Consider the following 26,898-nt stretch of genomic DNA (forward strand, 5'->3'; position numbering starts at 1 on the left):
CCAAATTAGTATTTTTGAATAAAGTTGTTTAGAAACAAAGCTTCTGTCGTTATTTAGAAATAATTGATGTGAAACATGATTTCGGACTACGATCGCCAGTCAGATGTTTTCTGTCAAATACCTGTCAAAAGTGTCAAAATCAGTCAACAAAACAAAAAACAGGATTCCCATCCAATACCCCAAAACCATATAAAATCAATAAAATTAATGTAAAAAGGACATTGTTCAGACACAGATATGACTAAATTAGTAAACAAAGATGCCGCGAGGTTAAATCCATGCTTAAAGGTAGAAAAAATCGTAAAAATGTACGCCTAAAGAAATGGTCGCAGTCGTTTTCTAATAACCAAATTTATAATTATATAATTCATTTCAGGAGCAAGAGCAGTCGTATCAGTGCCTGAACAAAAATGGATTTGATCAAGCTAAATGCGAGGTCTACTTCGATAACTACAATATCTGCAAAAAGTTCTGGGTAAGAAGCAACATAAAAACTGTATGTACGATCTGACCTAACCTAGCCGTGAATCCGGTTGCTTGCATTCTATTAAATTCTAGGTTTTAAATAGCTTTTGTTTATAACTCAAACATTGGCATAAATACTACATAACTAAAATTACTAAATTTTAGGTTATTTTTAACATGGTTTCAATTCCTGCCTTTAGGCAGTTCGATTTTTTCTAGTTATTTATAATTTTCAAAATAATTTGCCATAAAGATTACTATAGTTTCACAGATTTTTAAGAAAATTATCTCTGTGCCTAGACATTGGCAGTAAAATAACTTTCTTTTGTTTTACTTTCAGGGCAAAGTGTACCAAGACAGAAAATCCAAAGGATTACTACCATACATACCCGACGTAGATGATAGAGAGAGAATCAAAGAAGAGTACAAGAAATCTGTAAGATTTACTTAATTGAATTCGAGACAAGATACATTTGTATACCTACTTTGGAACATGTAAATAAAGACCGATTTAATATTGAATAAAAATACTATTCAATGTTTAATCTCTACCAAGCCAACTAAGAAATATTTTATTATTATAGTCAGTTTAAACTTTGGGGGCATTTGCAATAGTTTTAAGTATTTTTAACTGAATACACTAATTTATACAGAATTTTGGTTTTAATTTATGACCCATCAATCTGTATTTCTGCAATTCATCATTTTTGGACCACTGAACTTCTTAAGGAAAAAATACAACTATCTGAATTATATGGAAATCAGTCTCAGAGATTTCAGGTTTTTATGCAAACACACTAAACTCTGTTACCACACTAGTACTATTCATCGATGAACTTGAATCAACAATTTCCATATCACCTAGTAACAATAAGGCGTATACATAACGTATGGACGACGCCGCGATCTGCCAGTCTGCTTGTGACCACGGCTGCAGCATCGCAGCCAAAACGTCAAGCCATGAGTACATAATGTAACTCATTAATAAACCTCGCGTTAAGACCCGTGTCTATTTTAACAATAAGGCGTATATTTGTGGTTAATCATACCTACACACACAGAAGTCGAAATAAAACCAAATTATTATTATGCATTATTTTATTTCTCATGTAATCAATACATTTACTGTGAAAGCGATGACTGGTGTCATTGTGTAAAAGCCGATCCTAGCTACTAATTTAGACCTATACTATCACATGAAGGCAAATTCGGGAAGAACATGTTCCTGCTTTATATTAGGGTTCCTTCTATTTTCTACAGACTATGCATCAGCTGTGAATATTATAAGAAGCCCAGGATTCCAGAAAGTTGGTCATCATTAATGCTTTTTGTTTGATTCATACTTACAGGGACACCCTGTATAACTCACGTAATCTCACACCTTCAACAAAACATTTTTTATGTATTGGATCTGTTTTTCGTAAATTCTGTAAAATTCAATAGGTTTTGGAGTGATGCGTAGTCTGCAGTGAGTAGAGATGGGTAAGTGCTAATAATCCGATTAATAGCAATTGGCTAGTAACGGATTAAAAGCAGTTATTAGCCATTAATAGCCAATAATAGCCGATTTCAGATGGTAACCCTGCTATTAATGTTATACTAATGATTAAACATATCCCTTCATAGTTTACAAATTTAGCACTTGAAATTTGGGAGGGACGTAGCTTAGGTACCGTAGAGGTGCATTAAGAAAGGAATACCCGAAATTCCCACGGGCACGGGAATTAGCGGGAAAATCCTTTTGTATGAAAAANTTTTAAAGGTGGGAGAAAAAACGTAAGAAACTATTAATAGCAGGGTTACTAGCCAATGGATGGCTAATAATGGCTATTAATAGATAATAATCAGTTATTATCCAAACTAGCTGGCTACAAACCCATCTCTAGCAGTGAGTCTTATTTCGACATTATCTTCACTATCTCACTCACTCATACCAGGTTACCAGGTCGAGTGAAAGAGACGGTTTTTAACAGTGGGCTTAAGGAACCATTTGAGTAACAATTTAACACTTCAACTGCGATTTTGTATTAAACATAACTGTTAAACAGTTCGGTAGGACTTGAACTTATTCATTGGTACGATCTAACAATACTGATGTCATGGACCTATAAAAAAAGGCGGACGGAACTCGCGCTACAACAAAACTGTGACGCAAAATTTTGGCGTTTGTCTATTGTGTGAGTGAATTTAGGGATGCCATGTTAGCCAAAACATTTTACCCATTTATTTTAAGAAAAACATAGATCGGCAGATGTTACTTGGAAATGTAGACAGAATTATTCCGTGCCATTTTAAAAGGATGAAAGGTGTATGCGTTGAGGTAGGCGCGAAATTTTCAATGTTCAAATTTTCTTACATTGTTTGCAAGTCAGTGTGTCAGGGTATGTACATAATGTTGATCAAAAATAATTCACGCAGTTACAAATTACGAATCTTGTGTAAATTATAATCATAATCTTATGCATCATCAATATATTATTATTATCTCTGATAGATTTTTTTTAACATACAACCTGACACTGACTTGCAATCAATGTAAGAAAATTTGAATTTCGCAGTTCCACATTTTTGGGAAGGATCAAATTTGCCTATGAAAATATATCCCATTAAAACACAATAATTATGATAAATTATTTTATTTCCATAGTATGCGTAATACATAACTAAAAAGTCCTAAAATCATTATTAATTTCCCATATTTCGGGTAATTTTCCCACGTAAATAACTGAGAACACTGGTCTTTGACGTATTATTTTTTCGAGTGAATGACGTTTGATTTCAATTAATTTCAATATTTTAATGTCGGGAAATAAGTGATTGGATTATTATTTTACCTGTGAAATGTGATTCCTTAATTTTTGTTTGTTCGAACAGAACGGTTTTTACACAATTTCATCACACAAGACATGTCGTATTCGTGTTGTTTTTTCGCTGCTTAAATGTGTCAACTGTGTGAAGTTTGCTCTCGAAGTGGTGTAACAGGGTGTGAATGTGTGCGTGCCGGCCTGTACGTACAGGCAAGCTGGTGTATCCTAATGTCACAGTATTTTGTTGATGAGACTCCGTCCGACTTTTTTTATAGGTCCATGACTGATGTCATAAAGCTTGGAAACGATGCTTGAATTTGAGCCTCCTACAGTCAGCGTCAAATAGTTCCTGACAACAAATTAGCCAAAAAGTTCGCAACGTCTTTGTTACATAGGAGTCCCCTCGATCGGGCCCACTTTGGTCCAACACCGCGGTGGGCAACCCTTTAGTTGGGTTCGCCACTGATCGGGCGCCTTATGCGCTCGATACGGCCCGATCGCGAACGTCCGGTCTGTCTGCGACCGACGCGGACGAGCCTGGGCTTCGCTTCGCGAAGCCTACACTCGGCCTCGTCGGCACGCGCACCGACGATCGCCAAACGGCTAGACTACCTTCTGTACTCGCCACTCTGCCCGGTGAAGCTGGAAAAACTCCTCAAGCTACCAGCGCGCGTCCATTCAAAAAAAAAGTTACATAGGAATAAGGTTGTGTTGTCAACTTTTGGCCACTTTGGACGTCACGAACTATTTGACGCTGACTGTACTAAGGATGGCACGTCAAGCTAAATACTGTGGCATCTTAAACCATTATAATAAGTGCTATTTTTTAACAAAAAAATATAGTTTGATTTGCCACCCATTGTAGTACAAATGTGTAATAGTCCATCGCAATTAAAGCGTTAAAATCAACACTAACCATGATATCGTTTAGAAATTCAGAAAAATAGTAATACACATTATAGCATTTCCAAAACTATGTCTAGGTATATTATATTGTTATTGAGTCGATTTGTTGACATTACTCTCGTATATTTGTCCTTTTCGTTATGATATGGTTGAGAAAAGGACAGAAATATTTCACTAAGATACAATAAGGAATATTTTAGATAAAGCTAGGCGTTCTTAGCACACTCCCAGTTTAGTGTCCCACATAATGGGATAATGGGACATCTTTAATTCGTACATAGGTACATCGGCATTTTAATTTAAATACTGTGACATCTTTTGCAATCGTATTAAGTGCTATTTTTGAAACGAAAGTGTAGTTTGAAGTTAATAGGTACCAAAAAAATCGGTATGCACCCACCGGTTTTTTGACGTATTACAGTATCGGTCCCAATATTGGGACTAATTTGAGTTCTCGTCAATCAAGCTGCTAGTCATTTTGTGTAGCGATCGTAGTTATTAGAAAAGTGTAGAGAATTGTGTCATAAAATCGACATGCGCTAGAAAGCTTCACTAACAAACGAGGCACTTGATTTTGTATGAATTAAGGATTTGCCACACTGGATGCGATCTGCGGGCAGCGGTCTGGTCAAAGTGAACGCAGCCCGCATCATTTTATGAACAACATTTTCATCAGCGGTTTGCGTTCTTTACTCGTGCCCGCACGGTCAGATCGCATCAATACAAAATATATAGACGTACTTCTTTACTCATGCGAACGTACGGCGCGTATACAGGGTGTTAGGTAAATGGGTATAAATGAGCCGACACTAGCCCATGTTAACATATGCATATAAATGGTATGGTGATTGAGAAGTCAGAAAATGGATATCATTATTTTAATTTTCATACAAATCTGATTTTATAAATTTTATTTTGTATGAACATTTAAAAAATGACTTGACCGCTGCCTGCAGAACGTATCCAGCATGTGGCAAAGCCTTTATGATATTACTTAACCCTTTAACGCACACCCTAACTTTTTTTTGAATTCGCTATATTTCTAAGTGGATATATATTCTATAGCATTATTTATAACAACATATATTAATAAAATTATCAGAAACTAGATATTTTACGAGAAAATACAAAAAAACTAATGGTCAGTATACTGACCACTGACCGTTCTGCATCGCTAAAATCACCAATATTCATGTGAAAACACTGGCCAGTAAACTGGACACTTATAAAAAAAACCGGTTATTTTTATGTAAATTACATATTAAACTGAATAAAATAATTGCGTATTTAGTTATCAATCTTTAATTAGGCTAAAAACATAATATTCAACAAAGTATCAAATAAAATGATTGTATTTCTTCTTTTGAGCCAAAAATAACATGAAAAAAGCAAAATTGAAAGTTTTGTCAACTAAAGTAAACATTATATAATAATTTAGAGACAATATAATGTTATAAAATAAAAAAAACGTGAATGAAAACGCAATAAACCCAGGATTATCTTATACATTATCCACAAATATACATAATTTTGTATGAAAAAATACCTAAACAGTTATAATAACGGGGTATAACTACCGAACCCGTATATTTGGGCTTATTATGTTATTGTATTATAAAAATTAATAATATACTCAGTATAAAACGATATAATTTGTGTGTAAAAATCAAAACATATAAATATGAGACCACCTCAAATTCACATGTGTAATTTCTATACAAGGCTTTTTCAACACACTAGTCTGTTTTTAATTGCAAAAATAACATGTTTATTTTACGGTTTTCGACTATATTTTCACGTGATGATAAAGTATATACTATAACATTATTATTTTACTCATCTTCTTTACGAAGAAATGTTTTTACATTGAACTACACTCGGAAATATGTATCGTGTGCTTGCAATGGCAGCAAATACTAGTACGGGTGTGCACAGTGGCCAGTTGACAGGCCACCTTAAAAAAGAGCGCGAATTTTTGATTGCGTGCGACGTCCTTGAGCGCTGGCTCGTTTCTAGGCCAGCGTGCTTTATTGGCTATCGTTTATGATCATAAGGTTCGACATTGTTACAAAAATCATTGAATTATCGGCCGTAAAGTGACTGTCCAGTTTATTGGCCACTTTGTATGGGCCGTCCTATAAAGGGTTAAACAGTTACACTACAAAATACATTATACAATATTTAGGCCTCTCTTCGATCAGGAAATACCTTGAGATTCGACAAGTTGATTGTAAACGAGTTCCAATGATTATGCCGAATGTTAATAAATATTTACAATTTATGTTACTTAAATGTTAATTTTGATAAAATTAATTACAGTTTCTTAATAGTTGGTACACATGGAATGAAAACATTGACAAATGCACACAAAACACTTTTTTTTTACTAAATTAACCATTTATTTTGTTAAATATATTATGTACCTATAATAATAATATGTGCCGACTATTAGGAAACTGTATCGACTTATAAAATATTAAATGCCAATATTGATTGAAGACCCATTATAAAATAATAAATACGGTATTCCATGATTTACTTTTACATACTTTGCATTTTTGCTTATCTTATGCATATAATGAAAATAAATAACAGTTAAATTCTTTGCTAATTCCATATAAATATCTGAAGTTCGAATTAGCTATTTTAACTAAGAAATTAAACAATTAAAAGACAAGATAGAGTGATAGCTTACAAAACTTTTTTGTGCATAACAAGGCAGGTATTTGACCGCAATCGCACCTGATGTTAAGTGGGATGCGGTCTAGGATGGTACATATCTGCCCTGTAAGTGCCTATTCACTCTCGCCTTGAAAAGGCCCGGATTATAGTTTTCGGGAAAGACAGCAGCAGGCAACGAATTCCAGTCCCTAGCTGTTCGCATTATAAAAGAGTCATCGAAACGCTTAGTGCGAGCTGGTGGAATGTCAACAATATAGGGATGGTACGCTAACCTGCGTCTGGTTCCCCGATGATGGAAGGGGGCTGGTGGAATCCAGTCCCTAGCTGTTCCTGTCTTATTCTCATGTCAATTTAACTTACAATTTCGTGCAGAGTGTAAAAGAAAAGGTAATTCCTAATTAATATTAGTTTTTTCAAACATGAAAATAAAATCCTGTCGTAATTGATAAAAATGTTGGCATAACTTTTAATGTTAGTTTTTTCAAATATGAAAATAAAATGTAGTTCCAGATGAAAAAGTTGGCATAACATTACACTTAAATAATCTCAATAAATCTCACAGTAAACATACTGGAAAGTTAATCTAGACTAAGCCGGTGGTAGTTGTTATAATATTAGTCTGAATACAGGCCAAAAGACAATCTAGTCAATTTTCTAGCTACATGTTTTTATTTTTGGTCAGTTTTGGTCTAGTTCGTGACACTCAAAGTAGCCAAAACCAAAAAGTACGCAGAATAAGGTTGTGTTGTCTTTTTAGCTAGTTAGCCACTTGACGCTGACTGTACCTGTACCAAGTAAATATTTTTTCTCTCCTTCTTTACAGAAAATGACACAGATTATGCTTATAACCTTTGTACTTTATTTTAATAAATTAACAAGTAATACTTAAGCTTATTAAAATAACTGTTAAAACTAGAAATAATTATACTTATAATAATACCATTATCTAAAATTATCGAGTGCACAAAAATACAACATGATTATGAACAACGTAAAATATAATGTAAGTACATTATGTAAATTAATATGTACTAAAATGGTGGTGGTACAGTCAGCTTCAAATAGTTCGTGACACAAAAATATCTATAAGTTCGCAACACGTCTTTGTTACAATTATACAGGGTGTTAGGTAAATGGGTATATGAGCCGACACTAGCCCATGTTAACATGGGCATATAAATGGTATGGTGAAGTCAGAAATTTGATATCATTATTTTAATTTTATACAAATCTGATTTTATAAATTTTATTTTGTATAATAAACATTTAAAAAAATAAAATGATGATATCAAATTTCTGACTTCACCATACCATTTATATGCATATATTAACATGGGCTAGTGTCGGCTCATATACCCATTTACCTAACACCCTGTAGATAGTGCCATCTACGAAGTCGCGTCCCACCATTCTTCCGCGAATGTTTAAGTGTTATCGGTACACGCTAAATTATCCATGAGTGCACACGCACACTACAATAATGCCGCTCGGATTGCTCGGATCAAACTCCCCGCACCCCGCGCGACCGAGACCAAAATTGGTGGACGTGTCTTCGTGGATGAAAAGATCTATAGATTATGGATGTGTTGTCAATTTTTTGGTCACTTTGGGTGTCATGAATTATTTGACCATGACTACAGCCGTCAGAACTATAGACGTTGCACCTTATGCAAGTTTCAATAGGTGCTATTTTGCTATAAATATTATTAGGATGCGCTGGCGCCGTACAAAATAAAATACAAATACGTGTACTTCTAATATGTTTTAAAAGAGATCTAGAAATAAACAACGCTGTAAAACAAACAAATAAATAATTATTTGTACTGTTTGATTCTACATATAAACATATTCAGTGTTCAGTATTTTATTCTTATAATAATAAAAAAGTCTTCTTAAAACACTGAAAAAGAGTCAGAGAACATAAATAAAATCACCCTTACAAACAATAGATATAGGGTGCAATATTGATTACAACACAATCTATGACGACTATAATGTGTCGCCATATTTAAAAAGTTTCAAATCGTATTCTGACAGATGTCAAAATGCTTTTCTTTAACCGATAAAAAGTGAGAATATTAAACCCTACTGCCACGGTAATCTACTGCTTTGGGTTAAGGCTGTGGTTAAGGGTCAGAAAAGTATTTTATTTAACTTGATTGGCCTGTCTAGAGGTTAAAGCCTTTTTAGATTTTGAAGCTTATAATAAAGGCATACGGTTTAAAATCGATTAGCGGTGATAGGTCAATTTAATAGCAATCGTACGACTCCATCTTAGAGAAATCAAAATATTTAAAAGAACCATTAATTTCTCGAATTATTATCAAATTGACCGGGAATTAGTTAAAAAAAAAACATAATTTTAAAGATTAACTAGTGGTTTATGAACATTTTAACAAAATACACAGCGATTCCTGTAATATTAGATAATAGAAGTAATTAATTAAGAAAGAAATTATGTTTTTCGTTTCAGCCAAATGATGTTGTAATGCTATGTTTTTATTACGGATCAATTGTTAAATATTCGAGAAACTATTGGCATTAATTAAAAACTTATACCTAATGGAAATAATCAACTACAATAATAAGTTAAAACAATTGACAATGCGCGCTATAACATCTGAGGTCAAAGAATGTACACAAAAAAGAGTAACAAAATGAAAAAAAAAAATACTGACATGAAAATGTATTTTTTTTAAATAAAAACTATATTACAATATCCAGAAAAAAAAAACATTAAAAAAATATGGCGTCACATTTACAACAAAATTCTTTTTAAAGTTCGCGACTGTAGATTATAATTTGGTGACCTAGTTTCGCGCGCTTTTTAATTTATAATCTATGCTTCAAAAATGATCAATTTTGTAAATTCAATATTTTTTTTTATTCTGCATTTTTATTGGATATTGTAATACATAATTTTAAGCACGAATTAACTATGCTTCTATAGACAAACAACAGGTATAATATATGTATATTTCTATTGACAAATGGAAAGCTATAAAAAATAAGGGCGTTTTTCAGCATTCTTTTTACTGTTACTCTTTTGTTCACTTGTACAATCTTTATAACGTAACATTTATATTATATATTTTCGAGTAGGCGTGTAGATATGATCGGCAGTAAGTCAAGCTTCCCCAAATTAAGGCTCTAATGGATTTTGAATTTTATTCCCTTCAGTGTAGAGTTCAAAATCAATTAAGGAAGTCATTTTGAGGTAGTTTGACCTCTTTTCGACCATACCCTTCATTCATTTATACTTACAAAGTCACTATCTAATTATTTGGAATTTTGCACTGGGCATTACGTAATCAACATGTTATATTCAGTTTTAAAAGCCTTACAGAATTGTCAAGTTCTACATGCAATGTAAAGCTTTAAGTGCACTAGGCTGTGTGGTGTGGTTTAACCTGAACGTAACTATTGCATTGCTTTTTTCCCAAATTTTAAGTTTTTCGAAGGAAATTAGTTTCACAGCAGCACAATAATGCCAAGTCATGTATAATTTATACGATTTTTTTCTAGTGTTTTTTGATTGTTTAGAGACTATTCATTGAGCTATGTTTTGTATATTTAACAGTGTACATAATATGTACCGTTTGTACCAAAATAAATAATATCCGAGTGGCTCTTGGGAGCAAAAAACAACCCAACTTTTTTCTAACGCATTTTTCTGTACCTAAATTGCACTACGTACACTTATTTTTATAAAAAACAGTAATAAAATAAAAAAAAGTTCTGAAAGAGTATTTTTACACTGGATTGCACACTGGTGTTACTGGCGCTCCATCAAAAAGACCCAATATCCTTTTTAAAAAAAGAAATTAACAACTTATTCTTAAACGCGACTGACATTCCAAATTCAAACTTATCAGTCGACTCGTACGCACTGTAAAGACTTAAAACTTCAATGAATAGCCTCTGTGTGTTTGTATGTACGCGTGAATGGATATGTCGCCTGTGTTACGCTAGCACGCATCGTCGGCTAAGAGTCAATCTGTCCGCTGCTTTATGTGGAAACAGCTTATCCTGAAGTGGTCGCACATTTGACGTACCTGTGAAACGAAAAAAAAAAATTAAACGTGAAAAAAAAATGTAATAAAATATTTTAAAAAATCTGAGACAAGAAAAAATCTAAAATACCAAAACTTATTTCATTCAAAAAATATTAATTTGTTTAAAAAAATGTCTAATCTGTCTCTTTATCAACATTAACTGTATAAACTAGCATTTTTAATTAATTTAGTTTTAAGCTACATTTAATTAAAATAAGGCAGTGTTTCTAAAAAAAACCTAATTATTCCAATATCATTATTATGTATCATGAGATCGTTTTTAGTAATGCATTTTTTTTTTTCAAAATTCTTGACAATTTTGCTTATTAATAAAATACTTTCTATCCTTCCTACTACAAAAAATACTAGTAAAGAAAGTATAAAAAATACAAAAAGTTATCATTGACCCCGACGTGATTTGAACACGCAACCTTCTGATCTGGAGTCAGACGCGCTACCGTTGCGCCACGGAGTCGTTGCGTTGACCGGCCAATTTAAGACTCGCTTTACGAGGCGCACAGCACATTAAGATTACACATTTTTGTTGCAAAATCTATTTCAACTCACAATGTTTAGCTTGATGTGAATTCGCCAGTAAGAACATTACTTCGAGTGTATTATAATATTTATTGTATTGTTACTTTATGAAATTCTCTTGCATGGTTATTTACACATAGGTAGTTTCTTTTCATTCCCAACGATGAAATACTATTTCGGGAAATATGAAATTAATGTGGTAGGTAGTAGGTACATAATATGAAAAACAATAAATGAACCGGTTATTTAAAAAAATATCTCATATTTTATAAATTAACTAAAAACATTTTTTTAATCCCACAGTCATCGACCTGACGGCGTCGCTATAAATTTTATTCGCTATAAATTGTTTTTCTTTTTTTTCTTTCTCTAAAATTATGGATGGACTAAACTAAGCATCTTTGCTAAGCTGCTAAAGTGCTATGCTGGGGCAAAAAGGTTCTCGAGTGGCGACCACGGGCCGGAAGACGTAGTGTCCCCACTAGTTGGACTGACGATCTGGTGAAGGTCGCGGCAAGAACCTGAATGCGAGTAGTGCAGGACCGGTCGTTTTGGAAATCCTTGGGGGAGACCTTTGTTCAGCAGTGGACGTCATTTGGCTGAAACGAACGATTAATTTATCCTTTTTTTTAGGTTCGATTCGACCAAACTTTTATCCGAGAATAACTCTGGTTTAACTGGCACATTGAAAGTTTCAGTATGCAAAATATGTCAAAACTGACGATTTATTCTGAGACTAGCGGCCGCCCGCGACTTCGTACGCGTGGATCCCGTTTTACCCCCTTCATCTATCTTACGCGGTTTAGATTTTTTCATACAAAAGTTTTTTCCCGCTAACTCCCGTTCCCGTGGGAATTTTGAAATATCCCGTTGTAACTAAGTTTTAAGTTTACTAAGGTACCTGCATGCCAAATTTCAAGCGTCTAACTTAAGCGGTTTAGATTTTTCATACAAAAGGATTTTCCCGCTAATTCCCGTTCGCGTGGGAATTTCGGGAATTCCTTTCTTAGTGCACCTCTACGATACCTAAGCTACGTCCCTTCCAAATTTCAAGTGCCTACGTTTAGCCGTTTAGGCTGTGCGTTGATATGTCACTAAGTAAGTCAGTTTCTCCTTTTATAAATTATTTAGATTAATTTACTCTTGTTTGGTCGAATCCACCCTTAAGTAGGGCTGTACTTACCACGCAAGCGCCGTAGTGCACATGAGCGACCACTGCTAGCGCAGTGACCGCGTAGAAGGCGGTCATCTCGTGCTGCGGCGCCATCGCCGACGCCGCTGCTGCCAGCAGGAGCGGCCATAGCAGCCAGTTGACGAACTCGCAGCGTTGGTTGCTCATCTGGCTGACTATCAGCCGGCACTGGGGCAGAAATTTAAAATTCCTATATATAGGTACACATTAATCAGAGTAATAAATTAACTTTATGAATGAACAGAGCGTATTGAGTAGCGTCCTGCGTTCCCACATCATTGCCCAATACTCAACAATAGAAAACAATAGTTATACTGTTACTTGGCTGAGCCCGCCAGTTTTATTTTAGTCGCAAATACACCTTTAAAGAATTCACATGTTTTACTGTTCCAACCTTCTGACGTGCGTTTTGTGGACTTAACTTATAAAGTGGACAACAACAATAATATACACATATTATACTTAAAACGTACATTGATATAATTACGTACGAGTACATCGGGTATATTAACGTACACTATACAAGTTTATTTTGAGTAACTTATCTAAACCATTTCAGTTAGTACCTGACGTATTGGAGCGTCACGGTTTTTTAGGTATTTTTAACACTCATCTTGCTGAAGACGTCGCCATGTTATTGAGCAAAATAGGGTAAAGGCTCCCCTTTACAGACACCTTGTTGAGTAAAATAGGGTAAATGTTCCCACTTACAGCCACGTAGAGTAAAATAGGGTAAATGTTCCTACTTACAGCCACGCGGCCACGTTGAGAAAAATAGGGTACAGGCTCCCATTTACAGACTCGTAGTTGAGTAGAATAGGGTGATAGCTCCAACTTACAGCCAAGTTGAATAAAATAGGGTAAAGCCTCCTACTTACGGCCACATGGAATAAAATAGGGTAAATGATCCCACTTACGGCCGCGTAGAATAAAATAGGGTAAATGTTCCCACTTACGGCCACGTAGAATAAAATAGGGTAAATGCTCCCACTTACGGCCACGTTGCTGAACACAGTTCCGATGAGCAGGAACAACACCCTTAGATCAGTTCCGGGCAGCCGCGCCGAGCGGTGCACCCACAGGGAACAGACCGCGAACACCGTTAGGAAGGACCACAGCGGCCGCAGCGCCTCGGAAACGGAACGCATCTTGCCCGTGCGCAGTTTGTACGATCTGAAATGAAAGAAAGATACAATGGACACACACAGGTAATTACATACAGGCACAGAATAATAATAAGTACTACGTACAGAAGTTTTACTTCGCGAAGGTATTTAAAAAAATGTATGCTCAATGTCATTAACAATATGGTGTAATTTAGCCTGTCTCAAGAGTCAAGCACCATTTTGTTGACAAACGTCAGTGATCGGCACTGCGCCGAAGCTATAGGGCTGACTTCGGTAAAATGATGTGACGTGAGGTGCCAAACTGCGGAAAATGGCGGAGGAAATACATGATTTAGCATGAATTATCATGAATAATACATCAACAGCCCTTTACAGTCCACTGCTGGACTATGAGCCTCCTCCACTATAGTGGAGGGTTTTGCCATAATCTCCACGCTTGGCAGGCGGGTTGGAGATCGCAGTTTAAAAGATTGATGTTTTTCAGAGAGCGCTGCTGCCCATTCTCTGTTTGATGTGTAGTCCCTAAGTCGCCTCTTACGACACCCGCGGGAAGAGTAGGGGTATAATATTAACTACTTATTTACCTCTCAGTGTCTTGAGGCAACTTAAAAAAGTACATTCTGTGTTTTTAATATTATTTAGGCAGTTAAATACTGCACAGTATTTAACACCATTTTCTTTATTTTCTTCCATCATACACAAGAATACGCGTGCGTGAGTCAATGTTCGCTCGTAAGTGAGGCCTTGTCGAATAGTATCCTGTAGGTGGGCCATCGTGCGTGTTTTGTTTTCGATGTAAACTCGCGGAGATGAACAGGCCTGATACAGGGTGGAAACGATAAGTGATCTCACTCGATTATTTCTAAACTACATAAGTTAAGGAAAAACTGGTTACTGATCCTAAAACTGCTTCACGAGCTCTTTCTAACGGTCTATTCTTTCTTTCTATTCTATCAGTAATAGGTTACAGAATCACTGGATCTATCCGAAAATTCAATGTTTTCAGTAAGTAAAATAGAGAAACACGGGTCTCAACGCGACATTTTTTTATATGAGTTGCAACGGGGCGTCTTAGCTAGCTCAGTCTGACACCCCGCTGTTTAGTACTAAGTCCCAGTTCGCTTTCTGCGATGAGGGATGTGTACCTATCTAGGATGCCTACAGGGATATTCGACCAAGGAAACGCACAATTAATAACACAATGGCACTTTGTAATTCAGGTTCCACAATAGTTTACTTATTCTAGTTTCACTGACTCCAAATTACTATCGTTTAATAATGAGCAAGTTTACAAGTACTTTACAAGTTATATCACAATATACTAATTTATTACAACGAGAGGAATAGCGACGCGCCCGGTTCGCGTCCCGAGACTAGTTTACGTATCCGCGAGAGGGGCGGCGCCCTGTGCGAGGTTTAGCGAGTATTAGTTTGGATACTTATAACTAGGGGGGTAGGACGTGGTTCAATAGCTCGAGCCAGAGACCAAAGTCCTCTGATGAGTATGATACCACTGGGAAAGGGCGTCGGACCTACGTGGCGAGGGGGTATGAAGTTCAGGAAGGGTGGCAGCGGGATTGCTACCGCAGGTCGGGAATGAGTATCACATGCACTACTCGGTAAGGACGAGAACCGAAAGGCTATCAACGATAGAACGTCTCGAATCGACAATTAGATCACCTGACCGAGTTAACGAGGTATCGAATCAAGCCAGAGTCGAACAGTTAGGGTTAGTGGGAACAGTGTGGATAGCTATTCGCTAGGGACTCTGTGCAATGCAGTCGAGGGAACAATAGACGCGCGCGCGAACGTCTGACTGTTGCAATGGCTCCCGAGCGAATGCTAGGCGCCCGCGGTCGCCGCCGTCTCATATATTAGCTCGGTCCGTGCGGCGTGCGGCCGCGCAGCCGTAGGGTTGTCAAAATCTCTGTGCTCGGTGCTAGGGCTGTCGATGCGTCGCGGGGCGCGTCACAGAGTTACATATGTACTCTCGGCATGACTGCTATGTAAGTCTATTTAAAAGTCTATGCAAATAAATACATTTTGAATTTGACTTACTTGTATACATTGTAGACAGAGACGGGCAGGTTTGTACACACTCCCGTGGCGTAGATTGCGATCTCGAACACGTTCGCGAGCGTGTACGAGCCGAATGCGTATCGCTTGTAGAACGCCGTGCCGCGCAGGCCCGTCCATAGGAAGCATAGCGTGGACGCCTGTAGGTAAACACACCCTATTATAGAATTATATCTTCATTAAAACTCACAAAATTTCATTTAACTCATTTATTTTTGGAAATAGGCTTTTAAAAAGCACTTTTACACGTCCCAGTATTAACCCTACCACAGCTTCGGGACAATAAATGGGCCAGTGCTTAGAAGAAGTAGCGCAAGAAACTGAGTCACTATTATTGCGAATGCAATTTAGCGTAAGGACGAAGCACATATCAACCCCGAAACGGATCGTAACCGTAAACTCGAGACGGTCAGTATTATTCGTAAAGCCTGGTCCGTGAGCACGTAGAAATTTGTCCAATGACCCCAAGCTACCCATCCTTATCGCTCGCGCGTAATTATATTGCTGTCGCGACTGTGCGACGCGCGCCCGCAGTGAGTGTGCGAGCGCGACAGTAACATTATTACGCGCGAGCGATAAGGATGGGTAGCAAATCAAATCAAATCATTTATTGCATTGCATTACATGTGGTTTGATAGTTGGTGAATGGTAGGGCAGCACATCACATGCACCCTGCAAGGGCATAGCAAGCATTAAGTATACATTTTACAAAATTTTAGCTTGGGGTCATTGGACAAAATTCTACGTGCTCACGGACCAGGCTTTATAAAACTCCGTACTGCAACGCACACTTATTCGCACCGTAATGTAAACGCCTCGCCTCACTTGACAGCGCGGCTAAAGGCTAACGGTGTTGATCCCTTTCCGAGTTGATAAGTGTGCTATGACCTTTTGCCGGAAGAAGGTTTAACGGGATTCCAGGTGAAGCCCGCTTCCACCTTCGGCCTGATTATTATTTTGCATCAAGTGAGATGCATGAATGTTTAAAAAAATCCCTTTTTTGTCGTGAGCGGCTATTCTAATTCTATCAAGTCCTAGTATCACTGCGACCGCTATCGATCTATTGTGATCGCCAATGTTTTCCTTACACGGGACTGTTCCCACCTCTCGTTCCCACCACGGCAACTCCTGTGTAGCCAGGATCTACAGCTTGACCGCCACAAAAACTCAACGAATGAAGGTCAAGTTTGTCCCGGGGGAAAGTTAAACTGTCATTGGACCCGCAACGAAATTAATCAGGAGAACATAGGAGGAGTTCGAAATTAAGGTTCGACATCCCTCCATAATGGGGCCGTTCAAGTATTACGTAAGCACCATGGGGGGGTGGGGGGGTCTCTGTTTTGCTTATTTTGATGACATGGGGGGTAGGGGGGTCTAGATGATGATTACGTCATCGTTAGTTATTTACGTTTTTTCGGGGATTCCCGCAAATAATACATAATATGCGTAGGCACTCGCTTTGAGAACTGATTAGGGGAATTACCGCACAGGAAATTACCGTGCGCTATTCACTTGTCTAATAATTAACTCTCGTGCCGACATTGCCCATTGAAATTTGAGAGTCGTAGTCCGCATAAAATATTATACGCGAGGCCGGCCTCCCGCGCCATTGTTTTGTTTGGATACTAAACGTATTGTAAGCATGTTGATGCATAATTAATGCAATTATGTTTGTTATGTTCTTTTTTTCTGATTATATTTTTTTGTTCCTACTCTATGTGTATCAGTTAAACCTAATATTTTCATGAATTTTCCTATTTTAAAAATGACAATATAAAAACATTTATAATAAAATGTTTACGTAAGCATATGGGGAGGGGGTAAGTGCTTTGCTTACTTTTGATGACAAGGGGGGCGGGGGGGTAAAAAATGGTAAGAATTCTGCTTACGTAATACTTGAACGGCCATTTCCAAAGCGGATGACAGGTGACAAACAAAGGTTTAAAACCTGTGGGTCTAGACAAAGTGCAAATTATAATCGCAAACCAGTCGAAAAGTGGTCGAAAAGCCCCTTTTTTGTATGGGTTTTGACGGATTCGATTAATCGATTCGATCAAAAAGTGCGTTTTGTCTAGGGGGGCTGATGTTTTCCTTACAGTCCGAGTCCTGTATCTATTAAGTAGAGCAGTATCTTTTGGGGGGCGATATGTTTTACATCCTGTGGGCTTAGATTGTCTTACTTACCCACATACTGAAGTCATACCCCCAAGGTAGAAACAGGACACCAGTGTTGTATTTCTCCCAGTGGCTGATGTAGAAGTTCAAAAGAAGATTCCACATCACATAGTACATTCTGGAAAGACAAAAGTTATTTATATTTCACTAAAGCCTCTGACGTCTTTGAATCAGGGTCACCAGCGCCCCGATTGCGCTAAATACTTTCAACTGCAACGCGACTGGAGGACAAACGAAAGTCAGCTGTTTGCACAAATTCGTATCGCGGTGTCGCTTTGACAGCTAGTTCAAACGAAGTTGTAACGTAAACGGAATGCAACTGGGTCTTTGTGTAAAAGCTGACAGAAAGCTACTTTATCTCAAACGCTAGTCAAACGCTTCACAAAAAATTGCTGTTTTAGTGAAAAAATAAGGTGTTCGGACTTATAATGGAAAGTGCTTGAATCTCTTGTTTCGTCTTTGTTTTTGCGTGAACTTTACCACGCTACCGAATTCACCTCAGCTGGAATGAATATGGAGCGTGACTGGAATGTGGACTAGAGATGAAACGCAAATGAAATGAAGACATTACAAATTAGCGTTATCTATCGGGGACCCAGTAGGCGCCACTGTGGAGGAAGGTGACTGTCATTTTCTAGCGCCAACTGGTGATCGGTGATTTGGTGGTATTACTGTATTACATACATTGTAACTGTACGCAGAACTGACGGGCGATGGGGCAGCAAGGTTCTGGAATGGAGGCCGCGTAACGGAAAACGCAGCGTGGGACGTCCACCCACAAGGTGGACCGACGACCAGATAAAGGTAGCAGGAAGGCGCTGGATGCAGGCCGCTACCAACCGTGCGATGTAAAGATCATTGGGGGAGACCTATGTTCAGCAGTGGACGTCCTATGGCTGAAATTGTAATTGTAAAGTATCTATGACTGACCTTATAGGCGGAATGGAGAAGTCCAGACGTCCAAATATGGAGTACAGACAGGCTGGGATGAAGAATACCGAGTACGAGTCCAGTCCGTGGTCGAATAGCTCTCCCAGAGGGCCAGAGGTCTGCGTCCGTCTCGCTTGCTTGCCGTCGATGCCGTCTGTAACATAATGGCATACGGTCTATATTACAGTAACAAGTATTCAGACTGTCAAGCCTTGATCACACGTACCGAGCAAACGGGCGAGACAGTGCTCTCGGCCGAGTACTCGGTGTGTATGAACATTACGCCGAGTGCTCGGCCGAGCGCTCGAGTACCTACATATGTGACTCGCTCACCCAACTGTCTCGACCGAGTAAACATTTTACTGTCTCGCCCGTTTACTCGGTTCGTGTGATCAAGGCTTCGATGGCAAGTAATCAGACTCTCAGTGACAAGTAATCAGACTCTCAGTGGCAAGTAATCAGACTCTCAGTGACAAGTAATCAGATTTTCAGTGACAAGTAATCAGATTGTCAGTGACAAGTAATCAGATTGTCAGTGACAAGTAATCAGACTCTCAGTGGCAAGTAATCAGACTCTCAGTGACAAGTAATCAGACTTTCAGTGACAAGTAATCAGACTTTCAGTGACAAGTAATCACTCTTAGTGACAAGTAATTAGACTCTCAGTGGCAAGTAATCAGACTCTCAGTGGCAAGTAATCAGACTCTCAGTGACAAGTAATCAGAATCTCAGTTGCAAGTAATCAGACTCTCAGTGACAAGTAATCAGATTCTCAGTGACAAGTAATCAGACTGTTAGTAGCAAGTAATCAATATTCACTAATTTTTGTTTCGTGTTACCGTAGGCATTATTTTTCATTTTTTATGTCAAAGATTTGCATTACTATTTTTGACCAGAGAGGAGAATGCGGACAACTAAAGGACTCTCGGCTTTACTCCTATCAAATAAGGTCCAAACTCACCTAGCGTGTATGCCAAGAACAGAAACACGGCCAATGCGAACCACAGCGGACGCGGTATAACCTCTTCGTGTTGTAAGGGCACCGCCAGGGGCTCCACGCTTGACTCGTTGCGAGCGAGCGAGCAGGCCGCGTGGTGTGAAGTAGCTAAAGGAATCTCAACCTTAGTGCTGTCAAATAAGGTCCAGACTCACCTAGCGTATACGCCAAGAGGAATACGGTCAGCCTACGCAAACCACATCGGAGAATGAGAACAGCTAAAGGACTCTCAACCTTAGCACTGTCAAATAAGGTCCAAACTCACCCAGCGTGTATGCCGAGAACAGAAACACGGCCAATGCGAACCACAGCGGGCGCGGGTATGACCTCTTCGTGTTGTAGGGGCACCGCCAGAGGCTCTACGCTTGTCTCGTTGCGGCGAGCGAGCTGGCCGCGTAGAGTGAGGTAGCTAAAGGAATCTCAACCTTAGTGCCGTCAAATAAGGTCCAAACTCACCCAGCTTGTATGAAAATAACAGAAACACGGCCAATGCGAACCACAGCGGGCGTGGTATAACCTCTTCGTGTTGTAGGGGCGCGGCCAGAGGCTCTACGCTTGTCTCGTTGCGGGCGAGCGAGCTGGCCGCGTAGAGTGAGGTAGCTAACGGAATCTCAACCTTAGTGCTGTCAAATAAGGTCCAAACTCACCCAGCGTATACGCCAAGAGGAATACGGTCAGCCTACGCAAACCACATCGGAGAATGAGAACAGCTAAAGGACTTTCAACCTTAGTGCTGTCAAATAAGGTCCAGACTCACCCAGCGTGTACGCCAAGAACAGAAACACGGCCAATGCGAACCACAGCGGGCGCGGTATGACCTCTTCGTGTTGTAGGGGCGCGGCCAGAGGCTCCACGCTTGACTCGTTGCGAGCGAGCGAGCTGGCCGCGTAGAGTGAGGTAGCTAAAGGATTCTCGGCTTTACTGCTGTCAAATAAGGTCCAAACTCACCCAGCGTGTATGCCGAGAACAGAAACACGGCCAATGCGAACCACAGAGGGCGCGGAATGATTTCTTCGTGTTGTAAGGGCGCCGCCAGAGGCTCCACGCTTGTTTCGTTACGGGCGAGAGAGCTGGCCGCGTAGTACGAGTAATCATAGTACGAGAGCAAAAAGAAGTCCAGTACGGTTAGTAGGAAGCCAGCGAACGTGAGCACGTTTGGAGCCACCCAGCGAGGAAACAACTGCAAGAATAGAAATTACTTTATTCAGCGAGTAACATTTATGTGCATATGTTACGGTTAATGTGATAAATTGAAAATTATGAATAATCGCCGGTTATTATGAATAATTACCGACAGGCGAGGTAAAAGTGATAAATCAATCACATTTATCAGTGATTATTTAATACTAACAAATATCATAGAAGAGAATACCGGCTCGTGTACAGCGCTCATGTACAGCCTCACATTTTGAACGTTTTGATATCATATAAAATATTAGTATAATTTGGCAAAATGAGTTTGGACTCTTTCTTGCGTAACATTACTTTGCCATAATGCCTATAACACATTGTTTTGATTTAAAGTGAAAAATAGGTTAAGGTGCGGCGGGAGTGGCCCTTGGGCCATATTGGAGATCTCATATTAATCACATTTACCAAATCATGAGGTAATTATTCATAATAACCGGCGATTGTTCATAATTTTCAGATTTATCACATTTACCGTAACACATACATAATTAATTATTTTTTTGGGGCATGCTGAAAAGTGCCTGGTTTATGGTTCGGAAACGTGGCCTCTCACTATAGGCCTTATACAGAAGCTCAAAGTTGCACAGCGTGCTATGGAGAGGGCTATGCTTGGTGTTTCTTTGCGAGATCGAATCAGAAATGAGGAGATCCGTAAACGAACTAAAGTCGCTGACATAGCTCGACGGATTAGCAAGTTGAAGTGGCAATGGGCAGGGCACATATAACGCAGAAATGACGGCCGATGGGGCAGCAAGGTTCTGGAGTGGAGGCGTACCGGAAAACGCAGCGTAGGACGTCCACCCACAAGCGCGACGACATCATAAAGGTAGCAGGAAGGCGCTGGACGCATCCATGTTACGCGTGTTATTATGCGTTGTTTGTATTCCGCATTGTTTTTGTATAACAATTGCCTTATCTTACCGATATCGTACGATTCGCTTTTGCTTGTAATCTTACAAGCATTTTGTTAGATAACCCATAAATCACATGATATATGTATACAGGGTGGAAACGATAAGTGATCTCACTCGATTATTTCTAAACTATACAAGATATCGAAAAACTGATTACTGATCCTTAAAGTGCTTCACGAGCTCTTTCAAACGATATTAGTAATAGGTTACGGAATTAACTGGATCTATCCGAAAAAACAAAGTTTTCAGCCTCCATAGTAAATGTATGCAACAATGCCAGCCACATAATATTAGAAGTGTTAATTTTTTTATTTTAAATAATAAATACTTAAAATTAACTCGTAAATTGCATTCTTATTTAAAATTATTCATGAAAAACATTGGTTTTAGGCTTTACTTGCTATAATATTATCAAGATATGAGTGCCATGACTGTGATAGTACTAAATGTATGGAAGCTGGAAACATTGAATTTTCGGATAGGTTCAGTTTATTTTATAACTCAATAATGGTACCGTTGGATAGAACTCGTGAAGCACTTTCAGGATCAGTAACCAGTTTTTGGATATATTGTATAGTTTTTAATATACTGTGGTTTGACTAAATGTAAGGAGACTGGAAACATTGAATTTTCAGATAGATTCAGTTTATTTTGTAACCTATTATTGGTACCGTTAAATAGAGCTCGTGAAGCACTTTCAGGATCAGTTACCAGTTTTTGGATATCTTGTATAGTTTAGAAATAATCGAGTGAGATCACTTATCGTTTCCACCCTGTATGTATAGTCAAAATCGGCTATTTAAATGCCAATAGTAGCTTGAAGAACAGTAGGTAACTTGTATGTGAATAAGAAAATATATCTATACTTCTATACTAATATTCTAAATGCGAAAGTAACTCTGTCTGTCTGTCTGCCTTGCTTTCACGCCTAAACCACTGAACCGATTTTGATGAAATTTGGCATTGAGATAGTCTGAGTCCCGGCAAAGGACATAGAATAGTTTTTGAAACAGGGACGCGCGCGGTAGTTTTTCTGTGACAGACAAAATTCCACGCGGGCGAAGCCGCGGGCGGAAAGCTAGTAAGATTATGAATAAGAAAGTGCAAGTAGCTGGAGCAATAAGATCCTTATTTTATCTTGTTCAGGTTCGCTCATGAGCGCAGTGCACGTCGACCCATTGTGATCTTTTGTGCTTCCCTACCTTTCTCTCTCATCCGCAAAAATCCTATTCATAAGGCGAAACAAGTGCTTGAGTGAGAGGGACCTATAGTCTAGGGATGTTATGGATTTATGTAGTTTCGGTTATGGATACGGTTACGGATATAGGAATAATATTATACCGGTTTCGGTTACGATTACGGATATTTTTTTATTTTGGATATCCGAAAGTTTCTGTGCTTTAGAATGCAATTTGCAATAATTTTGTCCAACACGGTTTATTCATGGCCGCACACTTTACATCGAACAGAAAGTAATAAAAATTGATACTAGATGGCATTTTATAGATAAATCAGGTTGTTATGTCTTTTCATAGAATGCTATACAAAAAACAATTTAAACTGCCTACATCCGAAACTTTTGAATCGCTTACAGTTACGGTTTCGGATATCCGAAAGTTTCGGTTAAGGTTACGGATATCCATAACATCCATAACATCCCTGCTATAGTCTTCTGGTGCCGGATAGGCCGACCCCAGGAGACCCATCCTGGTTCATGGAGTTCATAGACCCGTCCTACTACATAGCTTCATGGACTCTGCGTGTTCTCCACATGCTGTCAACAGCTGGAATGTAGATATGGCATGTGATTCGCGTTCTTGCCTCTATTTCCAACTAAAAAATAACAAAACCTCGACGATTTTTTTACTGTCCTACTTCATATATTTGGCTACATGTCCATCAAATTGATAACTCTATCTTTATCTATTTATCGTTGAAGTGGGTCGTGTGACACAGATTTAGAGTCAATAATTATTTAATTAGGCATGATAATGGTGATAATAGCAATTATTAAATTAATTTGTTATTTATAATCAATAAATGATAACTTTTGACATGGTAAAAAACCTTTTATCACTTTAACATTAACTTTAACACTCATGGACAGTAACCCAGACACAATAGAAGTTTAATTGTTATGAACATTATAGCAGTTAACTGTCCAGGAAAGTGTTAATAAAAAAATTGGTTTAGTCTTAGGGCTATATTTCACCGGGACACCATGGCGGCTACCAACAAAATGTATGCAGCTTTGCACAACCAAACGGACACCAGGTGAGTAACTCTCTATAGAGCTGTATACATTTTGTTGGTAGCCGGCGACTGGTTGCGCCGCCATGGTGTCCCGGTGAAATATAGCCCTTATTGGTTTAAAGTAAAATATTGACTACTAGCGGCCGCCCGCGACTTCGTACGCGTAGACCTCGTTTTACCCCCGTCAGATATCTTGTTGATAGATGGCGTTTCACGGCTTCCCCCGTATGAATATTTACGAACGTCAAAAACAGTATTTTGTCCAGCGCTGTAGATTTTAACCAATGACGATAGATGGCGCTTTTAGACACGTCTTATTATATTGAAATTTCTTTGTCACATTTTGTCATAAATTATAGCCTATATGTTCCGTTCGTTCGTTCAAAATCCGTTCAGTAGTTTTTGCGTGAAAGAGAAACAAACATCCAGACATCCAAACTTTCGCATTTATAATATTAGTAGGATTTTACCTTTTAGACAGCTAATTAGTGAGGAGGTTTTAGAAATAACAGACTTAATTTCACACTTCTATTGTGTCTACACATGTGTATTTGATTAATAACTAGATAGTTATTTCATAGTAAACTTACCTTGACAACTCTATCCCAGAAAGGGTGCATGACATACACACTAAGAGGGCTTGTGTCGATCGCCATGTACTGTAAAACAAATTCAAATACATATTTTATTTAGTCTTTGTGGAAATCCTTGGAGGTCTTTGTCTAGCAGTGGACGTCATTCGGCTGAAATGAATGAACAAACGAAGGGTACAGGTACAAATACATAGAATACATTTCATTTGGACGGAGCAAGTCAAACTATCCAAAGACGAATTCTGATAACGTCTCACGTGTCACAAAACCAGACAACAGAAAAACTATTGTTTGGTGAGATACAAATGATTCAATGGGACTAAAGAGATAGTTGAACTCGAACCTTAAACTGTACATATAAAGTTCACAATCCGTTTGCTAATTTGGTCATTTTGTGGTCTGTAAATGTTACATTGTGTATGTACATCATTATACATATTTCTATGAAATTGTCAGTAAATGTGTCTCCAGGTTTTTGCATTAATTTCATTAATATGAAAGATTTTACAAAATATTAATCCTAATAGATGACGTGTTCTGATTTCTTGATGAATTTTATTAGTAAATATGAAACAACTTAACATTATCTTTTCTTAAACTTTTGCGTGCTTGTGATCAATACATTTTCATTGCATTTTGGCATAAACAGCAGTTTTTTAATTCAATTAGGTATAACATTGTTAATGATAACCTTATTATCTTAAAAATAGAATTAGTATGCCAACCGGTAATACGTATTGTTACAATTTTATCCGTTTATTACATTGTGGCGACTGGCGTATTTGTTATAACTTTACAAGCGCTATCCGATCGATAATGTATAGGTTATGTCATCAAATACATAATTACGACGTAAAATAGTAGCTGTGGCAAGATCTCTACATAAATAATGAGCAGAATTAAGTGTAATTAATCGTTTAAAATACCTTGTAGTTATCGAATCCTTCGAGATGCTCCCGACTAAGGTATTTGTAGTTAAACATTTTTGACAAATATGATAAACACAGTCACGAACCATATAATTTAACTTGGATGAACACTACTTTATTTTTAGGTACATTATTTTGTTTTAATTAATGCTTGGTTTGTGTTTAAATCACGTTCGTAAAGTAGAAAAGAATGCGCTAATTTAAAATGACAAGAATGACAGCTTCCTGATTTGACAATGGCAAAATCTGTGGGCAAATGGCAAGCTTGTCGCTTATTTTAACTTCTGTCAGATGTGGTTGATTACGGTTCACTAAAATGAGATTCTTCGGGTCACTAAAATAAAGTTGTAAGTATTTTGTGTTGATGTTAGTCGCGCTCGTTACGTCCTTATAGGTACGAAAAATAATATCTATTCCTTTAAAATGTCTGCGGTTGCGCCCAGTTAAATCAAAATTATTGTAAAAAAACCTAGACAAACATTTCATATAAATTTTACGGAAAGATACTTTGCTATTAATGTCACGAAAGGCGTTTAACGTTTTAACGCTTAATAAGATATTTTTAGGTTTCCGTAGCCAAATGGCAAAAAACGGAACCCTTATAGATTCGTCATGTCTGTCTGTCCATCCGTCCGTCTGTCCGTCCGTCCGTCCGTATGTCACAGCCATTTTTTTCCGAAACTATAAGAGCTATACTGTTGAAACTTGGTAAGTAGATGTATTCTGTGAACCGCATTAAGATTTTGATGCAAAAATAAAAATAAAAAAATATTGGGGGCTTCCCATACTTAGAACTGAAACTCAAAAATTTTTTTTTCATCAAACACATATACGTGTGGGGTATCTATGGATAGGTCTTCATAAATGATATCGAGGTTTCTTAAATATTTTTTTTCTAAACCGAATAGTTTGCGTGACAGACGCTTCCAAAGTGGAAAAAAGTTGGTCCCCCCCCCTCTAACTTCTAAAATAAGAAAACGAAAAATCTAAAAAAAACATATAATATGATGTACATTACTATAAAAACTACAAACGAAAATTGTTTTGAACGAGATCTAGTAAGTAGTTT

The 26,898-nt window shown here is 37.9% G+C and overlaps 2 protein-coding genes and 1 non-coding gene across 4 annotated transcripts; 1 reads left to right on the plus strand and 2 right to left on the minus strand.

The window, feature by feature from the left end:
* The first annotated feature begins 115 nt into the window (after positions 1-115).
* On the plus strand, positions 116-1,110 carry LOC114361601 (coiled-coil-helix-coiled-coil-helix domain-containing protein 7). Of its 2 annotated transcripts, none has more exons than XM_028316698.1 (3): positions 116-288; positions 377-496; positions 806-1,110. In XM_028316698.1, exons 1-3 carry the CDS (start codon positions 238-240, stop codon positions 914-916), a joined length of 282 nt encoding a protein of 93 aa, XP_028172499.1. In that variant the 5' UTR covers positions 116-237; the 3' UTR covers positions 917-1,110. The 2 variants fall into 2 exon arrangements, with proteins under 2 accessions (XP_028172499.1, XP_028172500.1); XM_028316699.1 differs by having other exon boundaries at positions 377-475.
* A 7,894-nt stretch (positions 1,111-9,004) lies between these two features.
* On the minus strand, positions 9,005-26,056 carry LOC114361603 (ethanolaminephosphotransferase 1). Its single transcript, XM_028316700.1, has 9 exons — positions 25,827-26,056; positions 24,898-24,966; positions 20,898-21,129; positions 18,953-19,106; positions 18,032-18,140; positions 15,830-15,987; positions 13,640-13,817; positions 12,636-12,812; positions 9,005-10,915 (listed from the first exon to the last, which is right to left on the minus strand). The coding sequence occupies exons 1-9, from the start codon at positions 25,881-25,883 to the stop codon at positions 10,853-10,855; spliced, it is 1,197 nt and encodes a 398-aa protein (XP_028172501.1). The 5' UTR covers positions 25,884-26,056; the 3' UTR covers positions 9,005-10,852.
* TRNAW-CCA (transfer RNA tryptophan (anticodon CCA)) lies at positions 11,319-11,390 on the minus strand. The gene has a single exon. It is a non-coding gene; the product is annotated as a tRNA-Trp (tRNA).
* Positions 26,057-26,898: the final 842 nt, after the last annotated feature.

Source organism: Ostrinia furnacalis, unplaced genomic scaffold, assembly GCF_004193835.3.
Source record: "Ostrinia furnacalis isolate ACB-3 unplaced genomic scaffold, ASM419383v2 OfSCF5843, whole genome shotgun sequence".
Lineage (NCBI taxonomy): Eukaryota > Metazoa > Arthropoda > Insecta > Lepidoptera > Crambidae > Ostrinia > Ostrinia furnacalis.